Source organism: Hevea brasiliensis, chromosome 13 (assembly GCF_030052815.1).
Source record: "Hevea brasiliensis isolate MT/VB/25A 57/8 chromosome 13, ASM3005281v1, whole genome shotgun sequence".
NCBI classification, from domain to species: domain Eukaryota; kingdom Viridiplantae; phylum Streptophyta; class Magnoliopsida; order Malpighiales; family Euphorbiaceae; genus Hevea; species Hevea brasiliensis.
Window position 1 is genome coordinate 82,144,388 of NC_079505.1, and position 20,872 is coordinate 82,165,259.

General features: G+C 32.5%; 1 protein-coding gene across 1 annotated transcript; it reads right to left on the reverse strand.

Moving 5' to 3' along the window:
* Positions 1-18,660: 18,660 nt before the first annotated feature.
* On the reverse strand, positions 18,661-20,554 carry LOC110657082 (transcription factor bHLH162). The gene is made up of 3 exons (XM_021814144.2): positions 20,131-20,554; positions 19,075-19,410; positions 18,661-18,977 (listed from the first exon to the last, which is right to left on the reverse strand). Exons 1-3 carry the CDS (start codon positions 20,260-20,262, stop codon positions 18,897-18,899), a joined length of 549 nt encoding a protein of 182 aa, XP_021669836.1. The 5' UTR covers positions 20,263-20,554; the 3' UTR covers positions 18,661-18,896.
* Positions 20,555-20,872: the final 318 nt, after the last annotated feature.

Below are 20,872 nucleotides of genomic sequence, written 5' to 3' on the forward strand. Positions count from 1 at the left end.
ATTCATAATTTTTTTTTCCTTTTTCTAATATCTTTAAAAACATATTTATAACAAAAAAAAAAATAGAATGAGATATAAAACAAATAAATCTCTTTAGATGGCAAAATTTTCTCCATATTTGTATATTAATCTATTTATTTATGTTAACTTTATGTTATATTATATATATAATTTCATTTAAAAGTTTATTAAATTAATTTAGAAATATCAAATAATATATAAATTAGCTGATCACGTAAATGAAAGTTGCAAATAAGACAAAAAAATAAGGCCATATACTGAATTTATATATAGTTTTGTCTTTGTCTTATCTCTTAATATAATGTACTGCTTCAAAATTGTGACTTTGTTAGAATAAGGAGATAATTTCAAATGGAAGAAAGCAGAAGATAGTATTCATTTCATGACAAGCAAAGTCGCATAGAAATTTGCGTTTGAGACTCATATAGCGTGCGTTGATTAAGAATATATATTAGTATTTAAATGTTCACCTTCCGTAATTAGCTAAACGAGTGATTGATGCAATCCTACAATTTTCTTTCTTTCTTTTTTTTTTTTTAACTCTAGCTTAATTATTTTGTTTTATGAATTCTTAATGAATTCCTAATAATTAGGGGTGTGCAAACAGTCGGTTCGGTTTCGAACTGAACCGAACCGATAAAACCGAAAATCAAAAATCGAAAATTTTAAAAATCGAACCGAACTGATTGATAAGGGAAAATCAAATCGAATCGAACCGATAAATTTCGATTTTGTTCGATTTTAAACCGATCAAACCAAAATTTATAAAATTTCATATTTTTAACATTAAATCTAAATAATAAAAACATAAAAACAAAAAAAATTAGAAATCAAAACTCAAAAATCTTTAGGTTCGGTTTGATTTTCTTTGATTTTGGTTCGATTCGATTCAATTTGATTCGATTTTTTTATTTTCTATATATATTAATAATTTCGGTTTGGTTCGGTTTTTTTGATTTTTTTATGAAAATAACCGAACCGAACCGATTAACAGAAATTATCAAAATTATAAACCGAACCGAATCGATTTAATTTTAAAACCGAACTGATTGAACCGAATTAATTGGTTTGGTTCGATTTTTCGGTTTAAACCGAAAACTGCACACCCCTACTAATAATATCGTTCATTCTCTCCCAGCTTTCTTTTTCATGAAAACTCAAGGGATTACTTCTTGTGGGTGACAACTCCTCTCTCTTTATTCATAATCAAATTATTTATTTTTCTTTTTTATATATTTTTATAATTTTTTTTTAATAACTCTCAAATTTATGTCATTTTAAAATGAATTCTCAAAATTTGTTCTTAAATGAATTATTTTTTTTTATTTTTATAGTGGTTCCTCCTTTTATGAGGATTTAGTATTTTATTTTTCTAATTAAAAGTATGATCATTAATTTTATTTTATTGAAGATTTTAGATATTGATTTATAAATATGAATCTTCTACTTATGGAACCTGGTGGTGTTGTTCATTCATTTAGTGATACACAATGACTTAAAGTAATGTTTAGTACGACGTAATCAAAATTATAATGTAATCGTAGTTTATTGTACATATAATTATGTTATTTGATAATAAAAATAATTAATGTAATAAAATGAAAATTATATCATATAATCAATTATACTTGAAAGTAATATAATAATCATCGCATATTAAAAATGAATGTAATATTTGTTTTGATTTTATTGATTTATTGTTAACACTACTATTCAGTCACTATTACTATCACCACTACTTAGCTATTACCGCTACACCACCATTCAATTACTATTATCATCGCCATCCTCACATTTTCACCACTACTTAATTATCACTATTGTCATCACTACCACCACCATTTAGCTGCAATTAACACCCTCGATCAATAATTACTTCAATCATTGTTATTTATTAATAACACTATAAATAAATTAAATATTAAAATAAAAATTATCATTATATTATATTATATTATTTTTATTTTACAATAAAATATAATAATATAATAATAATAAAACATAATAATATAATAATAATAAAGTTTACCGAGCTCTATTAGTTATGACATCAAGTTGTCAAGTATCATGTGTGATTTACAAGAATGGTTCCTTGAGATTTTGATATTATTAATTAAAAATAAAATTAGTAATTATTTGACATATTCGATTCTGGAGATATGGCCTGAAGATATTCCAGCGTAGATTCAGCGAGAAATTGATTTGAAATAGAAATTAAATTATAATTAAACTGATTTAAATTAAAAATGAAATTAATCAATGTTAATTTAAATTGAAATCAAAATTTTTTTTTCCTTCTAAAAATTAAATAATTGAAAAAATTAATCATTAAATTAATTAAAATTAAGAGGCCTAAAAATTGATTCTAATCTTCCTGGATTTTAAACCTGAACCACTGATTTAGGCCCAGAATCCACACTAGGCCATCCTATCCCAGTGTGAATTGTTCAATTCACTCAAAATGGGCTTAGCTAATGAGCTTAGCTTTGCCAAGCTTACAAATTTGTTGGACTCAAATATGGTCGAGAATGGCCTAGACTTAAGTGCTCTTTTTCGAGGGAAGGAAATTTTCACATTAGAGTTGAAAATAAGTCTAGCATGGCAATCATTCTTCTTTTAAATATTATTATTAAGGATTAATTATAAAAAATATATATATAGTTTAAATATAATTTAATTGTTTTTATACCAACAATTTCAGTTATCATAACATATTATCTAATTTAAAAATAATTTTATGACAATAAATACAGTATAAATAAATAGAAATCGAATTAAAGGATCTTTTAATTTTTATTTTAATTATGTTTTCATTTGATTTTAATAATTAATTTTTAAAATGTTTTTTAAAAAATAATTTTAATTTGAAATTGAATTAATGAATTTTAATTTAAGTAAAATATAATTTCAGTTAAATTTATTTCAATTGCAAGTTAAACTGATTAAAGTTAGATTTCAACTGAAAGCTTGGTAGATTCTAATGACAATGATGTTGAGTGCTCTGCGGTCAGTGACTTTGACTGGGACTCTATTATGGTCAAACTCTTCATTCATTTTCAGTTTAGTCTTACACATATTTTGACTCACATGAAAATAATGCATAAAAAATTAATAAATTATTAAATATACTCACAATATATATATATATATATATATATATTATTTCTTATAATTATATAAATTTTATTTTTAAAATAATTTATATTTTTATAAAGAGAGAGTAGTAATTTTTAGTTTTACGGTGTATTTAATAATTAGCCTAAAAAATAAGCTCATCATGAATTGAAGATTTTTATTATCAAATACCAGAGTTTCAAGCAATTTTCTTTTGGTAAATGAAAGAAAAAATAATAAAAACAAAACTCATCCAATAAAAATCATCATAAAATCTAAATTTAGAGCAATTGGTATATATTTATGGGCCGGAGGAATATTCTTTTACTTAGTCATTTTCTCAGAGTATTATACAGATTATTTATTATTTTATTTTAATAATATTATTTATTATATATATTATATATATTATATTTTTATAATTATATTATAAAATTCGAATGATAAACTTTTAATTAATCATAATTTTACCTCAAGTGTAAATATGTAAATTTTTTAAATAATAGTCGATATAATTTTGTATTTTATGATATAACAATTAATTTTAAATTTTAAAACAAATTGATTAATAGATTTTTTTTCTCTTTAAATTAACTGCCATTATATAATAAGGAGACTTTTAAATTATTATTAAAATTCTAAACATAAGAAATATTTTTTAAAAAATAAAGGTTTGAATTTCATAAATGATTTTGTAGTGACTAATTATTTAAATATATATCTTAATATATATTTTTTAGAAAACAATTCACCCTTTCTAGTTAGAAAGAAAATTTATTTAAAAAAATATTATTCTTTGGATAAGTATAAAATAACATTCTAGCATTTAAATAAAAATTTGATTTTATTTCAAATGTTAATATGTAAATTTTTTAATAGTAGTCTATATAATTTTATATTTGATACTATATGTTTTAGTTTTGCAATCTATAAATAAGTTCATTAATAGATTATTTTTTATTATTTTTAAAATTAACTAATTTTATTTCATATATAACCAAATGATAAATAAAGTAGAAAAAAAGAAAACATATATGATTTGGTAATTTTTATAATAATAATAATAATAATAATAATAACAATAACATTATTATTATTATTATTATTATTATTATTATTATTATTATTATTATTATTATTATTATTATTATTATTATTATTATTATTATTATTATTATTATTATTATTATTATTATTATTATTAAACTTTAAGTATAAGAAGTATTCTTAAAAATAAATGTTTCAATGATTTTTTAACTTAGGTGTCATATACCAAAAAGATGTAACACCCTAAAATTTTAAATTTTATTATTTTATGAGCATTTTTGGTATTTTAATTCTATTTAAATTTTAGGAATTTTTTTGAGATTTTTCGGATTTTAAAAATCGGGTTCGATTTTTCGAAAATATAAACTTTGATGATTTTTAAAAATTAATTTAAAGACCACGTGGCAAAACTAAAAATATATTTGGAGTCTACGAATTTTTCTCGAAGTTTTTCTGAATTTTTCTAATTTTTGGACCTCGTTTTCTGTCCCGAGGCAGAGTAAAAATTCAAAATTTTGTATCATGAATCAAACCGGCCGAATCGAACCGGACCGGATCGGACCGGTCTAATCGGATCGGCCTTTTCTTTTTCTTCTTCCCTTCCCCGCGCGCGTCCGACCTCTTCCCCTTCTCTCTCTCTTTTCTCTCTCCTCCCTCCTCCCCTTGCCGCGCCGCCACCTCCCCTGCCTCCCCACCTCACCGACGCCCCACTTCAGCCCTCCCCCACGGCCGGCCGCCGCCCGGAACGCCGGAAAACGGCCCCAGAAATAATGCGCAGGGCGCACGCGACTCCTCGGCTTCCCGGCCAAAATCCGACCGATCCGGCCACCAATTGGACCGGGTCTTGTGTCTAAAGTCATCTACTCGTCGAGAGCTTTCCATAGACACCAAGAACACCAAAATCCATTGAGCGATTTGTCCAATTTTTGCTCGAGAAGTTTTAGCCCATTTTGACTTTCGGGCTAGATTTCTCGCAAACCGTGAATCCCACGAGAAAACCGAGAGTACCAGAGTGCTCCACTCGTCGAGAGCTTCGCGGCGACATAAATTTCGAATTTTTCCGACACCGTTTTTTGGTATCCTCAATTCGCGAAAATTCGACAGTTGTTCGGGTCTGTGAATTTCCGGCCAGACAGACCCGTTACCGGAAAAGTCTCCGAATTAGACCGAGGTTTTGGCTACCCCCCCATTGTCAGACGTCCCGAGTGCGTTCCCGAAGTCGGAATCGGCAAAGGTGAGCCGGGACAGCCTTCTTCCTTCGCCCAGTCGCCACAGTGACCGTTGTCAAGTCTGTGAGTAAAATATTAATTTTAATTGTAATTTCACTATTATTATATGTTCAAGCATGCCCATGCATCACTTATATGCATATATCTATATAGATAAACTTTAGGCACGATTTATGTTGCATTCATAACTGTGAAAGTACCATGTATGTTGTTGTGGTAATTTGGAGCAATGTGCGTGCGTTGGCGTGCGTGTGATGTGGTGTGGACTATGGATAGGACAGGTAGACACGGCTTGAGATCTTCGTTGGGACCCGGTCCTTCGGGATAGACACGGCTTGAGTTCTTCGTTGGGACCCCGATTTGGTTATTAAGTGGAAGTTCGAGCTGAGTTCTTCGCTGACACAGTTGGAATTAAGAGAGCTGTATAGGGGATCAGCTCCCATATATATATATGATTGATATTGCTGGGTGCGTGAGTGCTCCAAATTACCTTTTTGATGTTATGATGTGAAATTATTGCTGGTGTTGCATTTCACTCTACAGGGTGCATTAGTTTTAGATAGTTATAGAGATTATAGTTAAAATTGATATTTTACTCTCTAAGTCGAACGCTCACTCCTGTTCAATATTTTTTCAGGCTATAGGAGGATTTTATTATGGTTAACCTACTTTTCTCCTTCGCAGGTTGATTATCAATATTTGTGTAATTTTATTTACTCCTAGAATTTTCGCATGTGTTAGAAGTATTTATTTGATTTTGGTCTGTAATATTATTACCATGTTGGACCTGTAAACGTATAATGATATGCATGTTTGATGGACTGGATGAGGAAGCTGAGCTTCCATATGTTTTTATAATGATATGAGTATGTGGAGGGTGAGCTGAGCTCCCCAATTGAGTATTTACTGTGTTTACAGGTCGGGTGAGTCAAAAACTCCCCGTTGAAAGGTCCATTTTATGGCCGGACTCTGTCCGGTTGATTTCTTGAAATTGGGCCCAAATGGGCCATAGAGTTGGGTTAAGTGAATAGTTAGGCTTACTACGGGCCTCGGGGGCTTTAGGTCGCCTGTGTCCTAGTCTTGGTCCGCCCATAGGTTGGGTCGTGACAAATGTGGTATCAGAGCTTAGGCTCCAGATTCTTAGGGAATGTTCATCTAAAGTGTTGGGAAGAGTCTACTAGGAGTCACATGCGGAAAAATAGGGTCCACATTCGTCTTGCATTGTCATCTTTGCTTCTAGTTTCTGCTTCATATATTGTGTGTAAATATGAGTCTATAGAGCTGTGTAATGAGTAATTTTGAATTTTATGGGCTAATGCTGCTGAATTTTAGGAAAATGCGTAGAAGCAGGAGAGCTGCCACTACACCAGAACCAGATGTGCCTGACGAGGTGTCAGCACAAGATGAGGCGCCTGCCCCGAGGAGGCGGGGTAGGAGGCCTAGAGCTGCTCAAGTAAGAGCAACGCCAACGGTCAGATCGATCTTTCATGGCACAGGGTCCCATGGACCCCATGGCAGCTACTCTAGCTGGATTGTAGAGAACCATCGACATGATGATGCAGTATATGGTCCACCCCCCATAGCAGCAGCAGTCCACTGTACCAAGAGGGGAACCTTATAAACAGATCATCAATTTCAAGAAGTTAGTGCCTGGTACTTATGATGTGTCAGATGACGCATATCGGTTTTTGGATTCTCGCATGTGCAGAAATGTAATTGCGATTGATCGATAGAAGACTTATAGAGTGTATGCAGCATGTCATGGGGCCTATGCCTAGACAATGGATGAATGACTACATATTACCTCGGATGGAGGATTTGTCGTGGACTCAGTTTGTGGAAATGTTCATCAATTGGTTTGTGCCAGAAAGCTTCAGAGATCAGAAGCAGTGGGCCTTTGAGGCCTTAAGACAGAATGGCAGGTCTGTAGATGAATATGCTACGAAATTTTTGGAATTGAGCAGATATGCCCCTACAGCAGTAGCTACAGAAACTATGAAGGTGAAAAGATTCCTAAAGGGGCTTGACAGAAGGTATGCGAACCTGGCCATGATGTCTGATCAGTCTTTTGATGTGGTAGTTGATCCAAATGCATGATAGAGATTAGCTATGTCATGGATGACAAATAAAGAGCAAAGAAAACAGAGCAGAGGGTTCTTCTGTGTGTTCCCCACATGGGTACTACGAATAGTGGTGGCCAAACTACTTACAGAGGAAGAAGCGGGAATAAGAGGAGTGGTTTTAGACACAAATCCGAGGGTTGAGACAAAGTGCGATCGGCGGTGGTCACGATTCAGGTACAGCGATTGGTGCAGTTCAGATCCTCCTTGGCACCTTGTGCACAGTGTGGAAGAGGACATTCAGACCTTGTTTGATGGGTTCAGAGTATGCTTCAGTGTGGCCAACTGTGTCACTTTGCTAGGGAATGCCTCGTGTTCAGTGAGCCATAGATGGGGTCACAGGGTTCTGTTGCGAATGTTCCACTTCAGTTGTATTCGGGTGCTTCGGCATGGCGGCGATCGATTCACAACAGGCCGAGGACAAGGGGCGTGGATTTGGAGGCGGTCAGAGGTAGAAGTCGATGTCGTGGTTACGCCACTCAGGGTAGGGGTCAAGCTCGGGTTTTCACCCTGACCCACCAGGATGCTCAAGCTTCAAATGCAGTTGTGGCAGGTATTCTTCTGGTCTGTTCCTATAAGGCTCGTGTTTTGATAGATCCGGATGCTACGCACTCATTTGTCTCCCCTGTGTTTGCCATGAGGTTGGGTAGAAACCCTATAACCTTAGAATGTCCTTTGTCGGTAGCTACCCCACTTAGTGACAACATAGATGTAGATATGGTTTTTCCGGGTAGCCCAGTAGTAGTGGATGGAAAGATCCTCCCAGCAGACTTGGTTCCTCTACCAGTGATTGATTTTGATGTAATTTTGGGGATGGACTGGTTGGCAACTCATTATGCCACTTTAGACTGCAGGAACAAAAAGGTGCATTTCCACATACCTGGTGTGGAAGAGTTTAGCTTTGATGGTGACAGAAGCGTGGCTCCATATAACTTGGTGTCAACAATTAGGGCTAGAAAAATGTTGAGGCGTGGATGCCAAGGGTATTTGGCATTGGTGAGAGATACATCTGTAGAAGGTGTCAACATGGAAAATATTCCTGTTGTCAGAGAATTCATGGATGTCTTCCCTGAAGAGCTTCCAGGGTTGCCACCAGAAAGGGGAATAGAGTTCTGCATTGATGTTGTTCCGGGTACAAACCCCATATCAATGCCACCTTACAGGATGGCCCCAGCAGAATTGAAAGAGTTAAAGGAGCAACTACAGGAGCTGTTGGACAAAGGTTTCATACGTCTGAGCACTTCACCCTGGGGTGCTCCTGTTCTATTTGTGAGAAAGAAGGATGGGTCATTGAGGTTGTGCATTGACTATAAACAGCTGAACAAGGTGACTGTGAAGAACAAGTATCCACTTCCTCGGATCGACGATCTGTTTGATCAGCTCCAAGGGGCTAGATTCTTTTCCAAGATAGACCTGCGATCAGGCTACCATCAGTTGAGAATCAGGAATCAGGACGTGTCCAAAACGGCATTCAGGACAAGATACGGTCATTATGAGTTCTTGGTGATATCTTTTGGACTCACTAATGCACCAGCAACCTTCATGGACTTGATGAACCGGGTGTTCAAGCCATTTTTGGACCGTTTTGTCATCGTATTCATAGATGACATTTTGGTATACTCTCGGACCGAGGAAGAACACGTGTGGCACTTGAGGATGGTGTTCAGACTTTGAGGGAGCACCAGTTGTATGCCAAATTTTCGAAATGCGAATTTTGGCTAGAAAGCATCTCATTCTTGGGACACGTGGTTTCTAGTGAAGGTATTCAAGTGGATCCCAAGAAAATTGAAGTCAGAATCGATTGGCTTAGGCCTACAACATACCACCGAGGTGCGAAGTTTTCTGGGTTTAGCTGGCTACTATAGGCGTTTTGTACAGGATTTTTCCAGGATAGCAGCTCCCCTAACTAAGTTAACCCGGAAGAATGTTCCATTCATTTGGACAGATGACTGTGAGGAGAGCTTCCAGAAGCTTAAGGAGTGTCTAACCACCGCCCCTGTGTTGACACTACCTGTGAGTGGTGAAGGATACACCGTGTACTGTGACGCCTCCAGAGTTGGCCTAGGGTGTGTTTTGATGCAGAATGGAAATTTAGTGGCTTATGCTTCAAGACAGCTGAAGAGGCATGAGCAGAACTACCCCACCCATGACTTGGAAATGGCGACTATAATCTTTGCACTAAAAATCTGGAGACACTACCTGTATGGTGAGGTGTGCGAGATATACACCGACCATAAGAGTTTGAAGTACATCTTCCAACAGAGGGACTTAAACTTGAGACAGAGGAGATGGATGGAGCTTCTGAAAGACTATGATTGCACCATCCAGTACCACCCTGGGAAAGCCAATGTAGTAGCAGATGCTTTGAGCAGAAAATCTTACGCGCTTGGCGCACATTTCAGTAGAGAAAAGACCGTTGATTCAGGAAATACATGAGTTGATGGATCAAGGTTTAATCCTAGATCTTTCAGATGAGGGGGTATTGTTGGCTCATTTTTTAGTGAGGCCAGACTTGCGAGACAGAGTTAGAGTTTCCCAGCATAGAGACCAACAATTGATGAAGATCATAGAAAGAGTACGGCAAGGTGAAGGTGGTGACTTTGGATTTGCCAATGATGGCGCCCTAGTGCAAGGTTCAAGGATATGTGTGCCCGATGTGGACAATCTCAGAAATGAAATCATGCAAGAGGCACATTATACATCATGCATGTGTCCACCTGTGTTCCACCAAGATGTACCATGATGTGAAAGATAACTGGTGGAATGACATGAAGGGAGACATAGCAGACTTTGTGTCCAAGTGCTTGACTTGTCAGAAGGTGAAGTTTGAACACCAGAGACCGTCAGGGAAGCTGTAAGAGCTCCCTATCCCATAATGGAAGTGGGAAATGATCACTATGGATTTTGTGACTAGGTTGCCTCGTACCACGCGAGGATATGATTCGATATGGGTAATTGTGGACCGTCTAACCAAATCAGCTCACTTTTTGCCTGTGAAAACTACGTATTTGGTGGCACAGTACGCCCGACTCTACATTCAAGAAATAGTCAGATTGCATGGAGTTCCAGCTTCCATAATATCTGACAGAGGGCCCCAGTTCACTTCTCGGTTTTGGAGAAAGTTGCAGGAGGCACTTGGCACAGCTGAACTTCAAGACGGCCTTCCACCCTCGCATGCACGGACGATTGAAAGGACAATCCAAACACTGGAAGACATGCTTCGCATGAGTGTTTTGGATTTTGGAGGTCAATGGGATGATCAACTAGCTTTGGTGGAGTTTGCCTACAACAACAGTTACCATTCCAGCATAGGGATGGCACCCTATGAGGCACTATATGGAAGAAAGTGTAGGTCTCCTCTGTGTTGGACGGAAATGGGAGAAGCGAAGGTGCATGATGTAGACCTAGTGCAGTACACTTCAGAGGTAGTTCCTTTAATCAGGGAACGATTAAAAACAGCTTTCAGTAGGCAGAAGAGTTATGCAGACCCCAGACGGAGGGATGTGGAGTTTGCAGTAGGCGACTATGTATTCCTGAAGGTTTCTCCGATGAAGGGAGTCATGAGATTTGAAAAGAAAGGCAAGTTGGCACCTCGGTATATCGGACCTTTTGATGTTATGGATAGAGTTGGAGCAGTTGCCTACCGGTTGGAGCTACCACTCAACCTTTCTCATGTTCATCCCGTATTTCACATCTCCATGCTCAGGAAATACATTCCAGATCCTTCTCATGTACTACAACCAGATGTAATAGAGCTAAAAGAAAACTTGACATTTGAGGAGCAACTTGTAGCCATAGTAGACTACCAAGTGAGACAACTGAGATCAAAACAGATCCCTATGGTTAAGGTCTTGTGGAGGAGCCAGTCAGTGGAAGAGTGCACCTGGGAGTCAGAACGGGACATGCGTAGCAAGTACCCTTATCTGTTCAATGTATAATCATGTGCTTTATTCTGCCTTGTGTAAAAATTCGAGGACGAATTTTCTGTAAGGGGGGAAGAATGTAACACCCCAAAATTTTAAATTTTATTATTTTATGAGCATTTTTGGTATTTTAATTTTATTTAAATTTTAGGAATTTTTTTGAGATTTTTCGGATTTTAAAAATCGGGTTCGATTTTTCGAAAATATAAACTTTGATGATTTTTAAAAATTAATTTAAAGACCACGTGGCAAAACTAAAAATATATTTGGAGTCTACGAATTTTTCTGAGTTTTCTGAAATTTTTTCGGAATTTTTGGACCTCATTTTCGGTCCCGAGGCAGAGTAAAAATTCAAAATTTTGTATCCTGAATCGAATCGGCCAAATCGAACCGGACCGGATCGGACCGATCAAATCGGACCGGCCTTTTCTTTTTCTTCTTCCCTTCCCCGCGCGCGTCCGACCTCCTCCCCTTCTCTCTCTCTTTTCTCTCTCCTCCCTCCTCCCCTTGCCGCGCCGCCACCTCCCCTGCCTTCCCACCTCACCGGCGCCCCACTTCAGCCCTCCTCCACGGTCGTTTGCCGCCCGGAACGCCAAAAAACGGCCCTAGAAACAAAGCGCAGCACGTGCGCGACTCCTCGGCTTCCCGGCCAAAATTCGGCCGATCCGGCCACCAATTGGACCGGGTCTTGTGTCTAAACTCATCTACTCGTCGAGAGCTTTCCATAGACACCAAGAACACCTAAATCCATCGAGTGGTTTGTCCAATTTTTGCCCGGGAAGTTTTAGCCCATTTTGACTTTCGGGCTAGATTTCTTGCAAACCGTGAATCCCACGAGAAAACCGAGAGTACCAGAGCTCTCCACTCGTCGAGAGCTTCGCGGCGACATAAATTTCGAATTTTTTCGACACTATTTTTCGGTATCCTCAATTCGCGGAAATTCGACAGTTGTCCGGGTCTGTGAATTTCCAGCCAGACAGACCCGTTACCGGAAAAGTATCCGAATTGGACCGAGGTTTTGGCTAGCCCCCCATTGTCAGACGTCCCGAGCGCGTTCCAGAAGTCAGAATCGGCAAAGGTGAGCTGGGACAGCCTTCTTCCTCCGCCCAGCCGCCACAGTGACCGTTGTCAAGTCTGTGAGTAAAATATTAATTTTAATTGTAATTTCACTATTATTATATGTTCAAGCATGCCCATGCATCACTTATATGCATATATCTATGTAGATAAACTTTAGGCACGATTTATGTTGCATTCATAACTGTGAAAGTGCCATGTATGTTGTTGTGGTAATTTGGAGCAGTGTGCATGCGTTGGCGTGCGTGTGATGTGGTGTGGACTATGGATAGGACGAGTAGACACGGCTTGAGATCTTCGCTAGGACCCGGTCCGTCGGGGTAGACACGGTTTGAGTTCTTCACTGGGACCCCGATTTGGTTATTAAGTGGAAGTCCGAGCTGAGTTCTTCGCTGGCACAGTTGGAATTAAGAGAGCTGTATAGGGGATCAGCTCCCATATATATATATGATTGATATTGCTGGGTGCGTGAGTGCTCCAAATGACCTTTTTGATGTTATGATGTGAAATTATTGCTGGTGTTATATTTCACTCTACAGGGTGCATTAGTTTTAGATAGTTATAGAGATTATGGTTAAAATTGATATTTTACTCTCTGAGTCGAACGCTCACTCCTGTTCAATATTTTTTCAGGCTACAGGAGGATTTTATTATGGTTAACTTGCTTTTCTCCTTCGCAGGTTGTTTATCAATATTTGTGTAATTTTATTTACTCCTAGAATTTTCGCATGTGTTAGAAGTATTTATTTGATTTTGGTCTGTAATATTATTACCATGTTGGACCTGTAAACGTATAATTATATGCATGTTTGATGGACTGGATGAGGGAGCTGAGCTCCCATATGTTTTTATGATGATATGAGTATGTGGATGGTGAGCTGAGCTCCCCAATTGAGTATTTACTGTGTTTACAGATCGGGTGAGTCAAAAACTCCCCGTTAAAAGGTCCATTTTATGGCCAGACTCTGTCCGGTTGATTTCTTGAAATTGGGCCCAAATGGGCCTTAGAGTTGGGTTAAGTGAATAGTTAGGCTTACTACGGGCCTCGGGGGCTTTAGGCTGGCCCAGGTCCTAGTGCCGATCCGGCCCATAGGTTGGGTCGTGACAAAAGAGGACAAAGAAAGTTGGAAAAAAAAATTATTGACACTAAGCGGAGACAGTTCAATAAGTCGGTATTTTGCAAATATCCCTTTTGGCTTATGGTATTTGGGCTATTACGCTATAAGAAATTAAAGTTGTATATCTGCTAACGGCTTAAGTTTTTAACACAGTAACAAACGTTTGATCTTACAATTAATATCAAGGTTGAGGTCATAGGTTCGAATCCTTGACAAGCATTAGGAAATTGTTGATACGGAGCAGGAATAACTCAATAGGCTAGTATATTGCCCTGATCTCTCCACGAGGAGTTGGAGTTACACATTTGCTAATAGTTAAGTTTTTTGCAACACGGTAACCGCACAATCCTACAAGAATACATATATAATTTGGTAATTTTTTAATTATTATTTATTAAAATTCTTAAATTTTAAATATAAGAGATGTTTTTAAAAAATCAATGTTTAAATTTTATAAATAACTTTTTAGTGAAAATTTATTTTAATATATATTAATATAATCTTTTAAAAATAATTCATCATATTTATCTTCTAACAAAAAATTAATAATAATTTTTTTAATATAAGATAAGATTTTAATAGTTGAAATTTAAAAATATTTAAATAAAAATTTTATTTTTAATATAATAAGTTAATTCTTTTATATAAAAATATAAAAATAAAAATAAACAAGTGACGATTTTTTAAATTTCTTTATTAAGATAGGTGACACTCTATTGTGATGTCATTTTGAAAGTTTAACTTTAATATATATATATATATATATATATATATATATATATATATATATATATATATATATATATATATATATATATATATATATATGAAGGAGGGGAAATATTGGGATTAAGTAAAATATTATTAGTAATTTAATATTATTACAATGAATGACTAAATTTTATTTGGTATCATAATTTTTTATTAATATTTTTTAGCAATTTTAATTCTAATATAAATATAATTTTAAATATAATAAATATATATATTTATAATTTAAAAAATCATGACAATTTAAATTTTATTTATAACAACATGTATATAGCTAAGTAGAAAAAAAATATTAAACTCTAATCACTATGTGCTATACTCTTTTTTCTAACAAATGATTATTTAATAAATTAACATTTTATTAAAATTATTTTTTAAAAAATTATAATTAACTGTTAATTAATTATTATAAAAATTAATTGATATTATATTTATTTTTTATTTCATATTAATTATTTATAATAATTATTATTACATTTATTTGCTCAAATTGATTTGTGATTGAAAATTATGTCAAAAAATTATCAAGGCTAAAATATTTATATGTAAAATTATAATTTCATAACTATAATTATAGTTATAATTCTAATATAACTATAATTTAAATTTTAAAAGTTAGGATTTAATATAATACATTGATGATGAAAAAAATTAAACAAATTATGTATATATTATGAAACTAAATTGATATAAAATTATAGTACCGTTAGAATTCTTATTTCAATTGGATAATTTCTTTAAATTGAGATTATATTGTTATAATTACTATATTTATTTATTTATTTATTATATATTAATAATTAAAATTAATTATAACAAATAGCTTCCCATTAAAATATAATGTAATTGAAGATATAATAAATTTTAATTTGATAAATATTTTATAATTTTTAATTTAATAAATATTTTTATTTATAAAATTAATTAAATTAACATTAATATTACTATTATTTTAATTTAAAGAATGAAGTTTAGCATTTAATATTTATATGTAAATTATAAAGAGAATAAAAAAAATATTCAGAGATAAAATTATTGTTGTTGTTATTATGAAATAAAGTTTTTAGTTAAAATTTGATTTTAATTTTCATTATAAAATTTAATATTTTAAAATACTATAATTTTAAAAAATTTAATATTTAATGAATTATTAATTTTTTTAATTAAATGATATTAATCTTATACAATATATTAAAAATTATTAAAAACATTACATGTGAACAAATTTAAATTGTAAATATTAATAACGAGTATAAATAACGTACGTAACACATTAAATAAAAAAGTTAACTTATAAGTTTGTGTGGAATAATTTAACCATGAATTCAATTACATTCTCATACTATCATATTTGATTTCTACTTTTTTTAAAATAAATATTTTTAAAATTAAAAATAATTAAACTATTTCATTTCAAATATAAAAATTAATAAAAAAAATTAAACTATTATAAAATTTTAGATTTCAAAAGGGCTATAAAATTTATTTAAATTTATGTGCTTAACTGGTAAAAAAAAAAGTTAAATTAATCTATGAATTACTGAAAATCTCTCACCCATCACAATGTCTCATTAATTTTGTGAAATTGCTCATTTTAATAAATAAAAAATTGTTTAATAATTATTTATTATAAAAAAAGCCTCTCAAATTCATAAATTTAACTTTTATACCAAATTAATGAAAATTTGTTTAAATTCATGAATTTTGTCAAATTCCATGGATATTAGGTCCAAAGATTGCCACAAATATAAGCCTTTTTTTTTTTTTTTCTAAATCTCTGTTCAAACCAAATAATTAAGAAAAAGTTCTTCTGCTTCTTCTTAGCATGGCCGTCGTGCTTCTTCTCATTTTCCATTCATAGAAATCTAGCATTCGAGTGTTCATACAATAGATCATGCCAAAAAAAAACTACCGACCATTACGTAGGGGTACGGCTTGATTGCACTTTAGCATATTGGAGGTTTGATTGTTGATGATGATATTGATTTGTCTAAGTGCTTACTGCAAAAACCAACAAAATAAGATCAACATGCACTCTAGGGAACGTTTTAGTTTGATAAAATTATTTTATGTTTGAATGGGAGGCGGAGGAAAGCAACTTCGTGGAAATGGGTGGAGACAGAAACCAACAATAACACCTCATAACTTTCTAGCTGACAAATTAATAAAATTGCTCCATTCTTCCCTTTCCTAAATTAGTCCATAATCGCAATTAACTAAAACGCGTTTCTCTTCTCTTTTTCATCATTCTTAACGTAATGTATTTCTTCTTAGCTGACTTTGACTGTCTTCTCTATTTTCTTTAATTAATTATATATTGATTTTTTCGTTATTTTTTGTTTTAAAAAATTATTACTTATTTATACCATTAACATGAAAGAATGAATATCGATTTACATTAAATTAACCATGTTAATTATAACATATAATTATTTATAATTAACTAGAGATTTTGATGTGGTCATTTGAGCGAAAAAGTCATTATTGAACATCAAACCATGGCATAATAAACCAATCGGATTAACAAAGAGAACATGACTTTACTATTTACTTTTTTTAATTGTCTGACTTAAAATGTTTCCCTTAATTTATAAGTTAATTTAAAAATAAGTGATTAATTATTTAATAAAATTATTTAAAATTAATTTTTAAATAATTTAAATATTTAATTAAAAGATATTTAAAAAAACTTAATTTGTCAAGGAAAATTCTTATCAAAACTCGATCTATTATAGATTCTCATATAAATATATGAGATTCATGTATTTAATAGGTGAGTTTCACTATACATCTCATATTTTAAATTTATAATGAACAAAATTTTAAAAAAAAATCTATTTATCAAAATGATAAAAAGGATAAATCATTTAGTATTATGATCGATAAAATAAGATAATTTTAATATTTTTAAAAATTATTTAAATAATATAATTTTTTTATTTAATCAAAAAATTATTTAAATGTATAAATTGTAAATAATTTCTTTAAATTATTTTTTTAATTTATAAAATAAATTAAATATTAATTTATTTATAATTTTTTATTTATTTATAATTTTAATTAATTTATAAATAAAAAAAAACACCCACAAAATTTTGAATTAATAGTTTAGGGCCAGATATATATAATTTTTATTTGATTGAAAATATGATGTGTACTTCACTGTTCTTGATATTTTCACGATGGGTTACATCGAAGAACAAGTCCTTCAAATAATTCTAGATTAATGTTTTTAAAAATTAGATAGACATATATTTTCAACAAATGATGTATAAATTCTTAATTAATGGTGTTTTTATAACTGCGATTATTTGAAAAATTGGATGCTGAAAAAGATAGACGGTTGTTTATATTTAATTATTAAATTAAAGGTCACACCTACACATAACGACAAAATTGACTGACTCCTGGGCATCGTGCAGTTGCAACGTGCACGCATGGGTCGGATTACATTAAATTATTATGAAAAACGAATAACTCATTAATTTTTAATAAAAGTCTAAATAAATGGAGTTAAAGTCTCGTATAATATAATAATTTATTATAGACCGTAAATTTTAATTGTAATAATAACAAAAATTTTATTTAACACTATGATTTTTTTTAAGGAAAATTTTAATTGATTTAACATTTTTTTGGTAATTTATTTATTTATTTTTTCTTATTTCAATTATTTGTCAAATGAAACTTGAAATGTCAGGGAAGCCCTTTTCTTGGTTATTGTATTAAATTAATGTGGTTGGCCGATAGCCGTACTTAGATTTGTCCTACATGAGCTGAATTTTACTTGGTGAACCTCACTAGATTGCGGATGCTTTCAATCTATCAAAATTCTAAGAGATGCATGAATTTATGCTATGATGATTCTATCCAAATTTTATGTTTGACAGAACGTAATCACGATGTTTTTTATGATTACTTTATTTTAATTCACTTTATTAATATTTTATTATTATTATTATTATTATTTAAATTTTAATAATATTTATATTACTTTATTAAAATATTTTAATATTAAATTCAAATTTAAGATTTTTTCATTTCCTACATGATCAATCAATCAGTCTATCTTTGATTGGTACTCTTAAATTAATTGGAGAATGTAATGTATCCATTACAAATAATTTAAGATACAGTTAAATATTTAGTATGAAAATATCATATGATAAAACTATGGCGTGCAATATTTTGAGAATACATGGAAGGAGAGATATTCATGTAAGAATAAAGTTATTAAGAATTAAGGGGAAAACATGAATTGCGAACTATATTATTATTAAAATACACAAAGTAGAGAAGATTATTCCTACATATATATGTATTGATAGAGGAACGATGAAGCTAGCTAGATATTCTGCATTTACAAGAATATCTATTAGGCAGTACTTTTGGCAGGTGGGATGATTTAATGCCAATATTTCAGAAGGGAAAATATTTGACAGTCCTGGAAGCTCTTCACTCTTCATGTTTCAGATTTCACATGCAGCTCCAGTAAATCAGTTCCTGCAATCTCTGGCATACCCTTGAAGTCTCCACACCAACTCTACAGATTTTGACCTAAAAGAAGTTATCAAATGAAAAAAATTAATCTCTTCGATCAGTCTGCTTCGTTATACATCAAGAAAGCTAAAAATTTAGTAATATGAGTAATCACCTGAGCATGGACTGTGTGGAAGACCTTATCACCCACTGTTGAAAAGCTGGCGCTGACAACTTCAGCTCCTTCTTCCTCAAGAATGGTAATAACCTCATATAACATGAAGTTCTTCTTCAACCCACTAATCAAAATCACTTCTATGCTTGAACCCATTTCTCTAAGTTCAATCATTGGCAATCTCAGCCCCATCATCATTGCATCCATGGTATTATTATTAGCTCCCAAGGATCCCAATGCTTGTTCCTTTATCTTCTTTAATTTCTCGATTCTTTCTCTCAGGTGCTTTATGTAGGCTGCAGCATGGTCTAGTTGATCTTGCTGCGATAGCATGTCCTGCATAAATCATTAGTAATTCCACTGTTAAAATCATAAAAGCTTTGATTTGCATAGCTTTAATAATCAAAAGGATCTGGAAAATTATATAGCATCATGTTCAAATCTAATATATATATTAAGCCTAAAGTAGAGAGAAAATTGTATGGTTTTTACATTTGGCCTTTTAATTTAACATTTGACATCTTAAATTTACAACATATTGCCTTTTAAATTCACAATACATTTTTTTTTTTTTGAATTGGTGCTATGATATTTATGAAAAAATTTATTTTATATATTATATATTTATTGAATAATTATGATCAGATATTAGTTAATTAAGCCAGGCAGACTTGTGGCTACCATAATAGTGCAGGCATTGAAATTCTATTTTATTTAAGGAATTAAAATGAAAAACTGGTTATTCAACAATAAATTCTTTTCGCAATTATAGTATACGAGGGAACTGGATCACAAAAGAAAGAGCCAAGAAAGAAACTATTAGCAAAGATAACAAGGAATGGATGAATGGTGGTCTTTAATCGACAAATCAAACATTAATTTATTTCTGAACTGGACCCCCACCGGCTGCTATCTAACTAAGCTACATCTCTCGGCTTCCAAATTTCAGACTTGCTTATGTGTATGTGATGCCATCTTCTGATATGATCTCCAAAAATATAGGTACTTGTTTATAACAGTAGCTTCAAAAACTGAGTAATTAAATGATTAATTTACCTTAGAATGTTTGAAGTGATGAGAAGGAATGAGAGAAGCAAGCTTGAAGCATAAACCCTTCATGTGAATTCTCCGATTCCTCTCGACGGTCTTTCGATCAAGTTTCTGCGACTCGCTGTTGCTTTTCTTCATCTCTCTCTACTGATAAAAACTCAGTTTCTTGGTTTTCCTTCTTTCACGCTATATCTATAACTATTCAAAGTTCAAACCCACATTAACCCAAGAAATTAAAGGCTTGAAACTAATTAACAGAAGAAAGCACAAAGCAAAATTTATTTTGTTTTAGCTTTTAGGTGTTCGCAGGGAGAGAGAACAGGGAAGGTAGTGTGATAGAGAGACAGAGAGAAAGAGAGAGCAAAACTCATACGGAATTGTTCAGAGAGCTGTAAGTGAAGGTGGGTGCTTCTGCACATATATATATTTATAGATAGAAAGCAAGGGAGTGAAAGAGGAGGAATAAAATTCAAACTTCCAATCAATGAAAGGAAATGACAGACGAAGCATTCAACGATTATAAGGACGAAGTGGGGCTAAGAAAATATTCAAGAACAAAAAAAAAAAAATTATCGAAATTATTATATAATCCCTCCACTGTTCAGAAATTTATAATATAATTATTATTTATACAATGATTTTATAATCATTAATAATTTATATTATTTAAAAAAAAAAAACTCATAATCTGAAAAATTGTTGCTTATAATCTCGTAAAAAAAATTATATTCAACCCATACATTAATTG

Coding starts and splice junctions, on each gene's coding strand:
- LOC110657082 (XM_021814144.2), bottom strand. CDS start 20,262: ATGAAGAAAAGCAACAGCGAGTCGCAGAAACTTGATCGAAAGACCGTC. Junction 19,411..20,130: donor ATCACTTCAAACATTCTAAG/GTAAATTAATCA, acceptor TGATTTATGCAG/GACATGCTATCGCAGCAAGA. Junction 18,978..19,074: donor TCCACACAGTCCATGCTCAG/GTGATTACTCAT, acceptor AACTTCTTTTAG/GTCAAAATCTGTAGAGTTGG.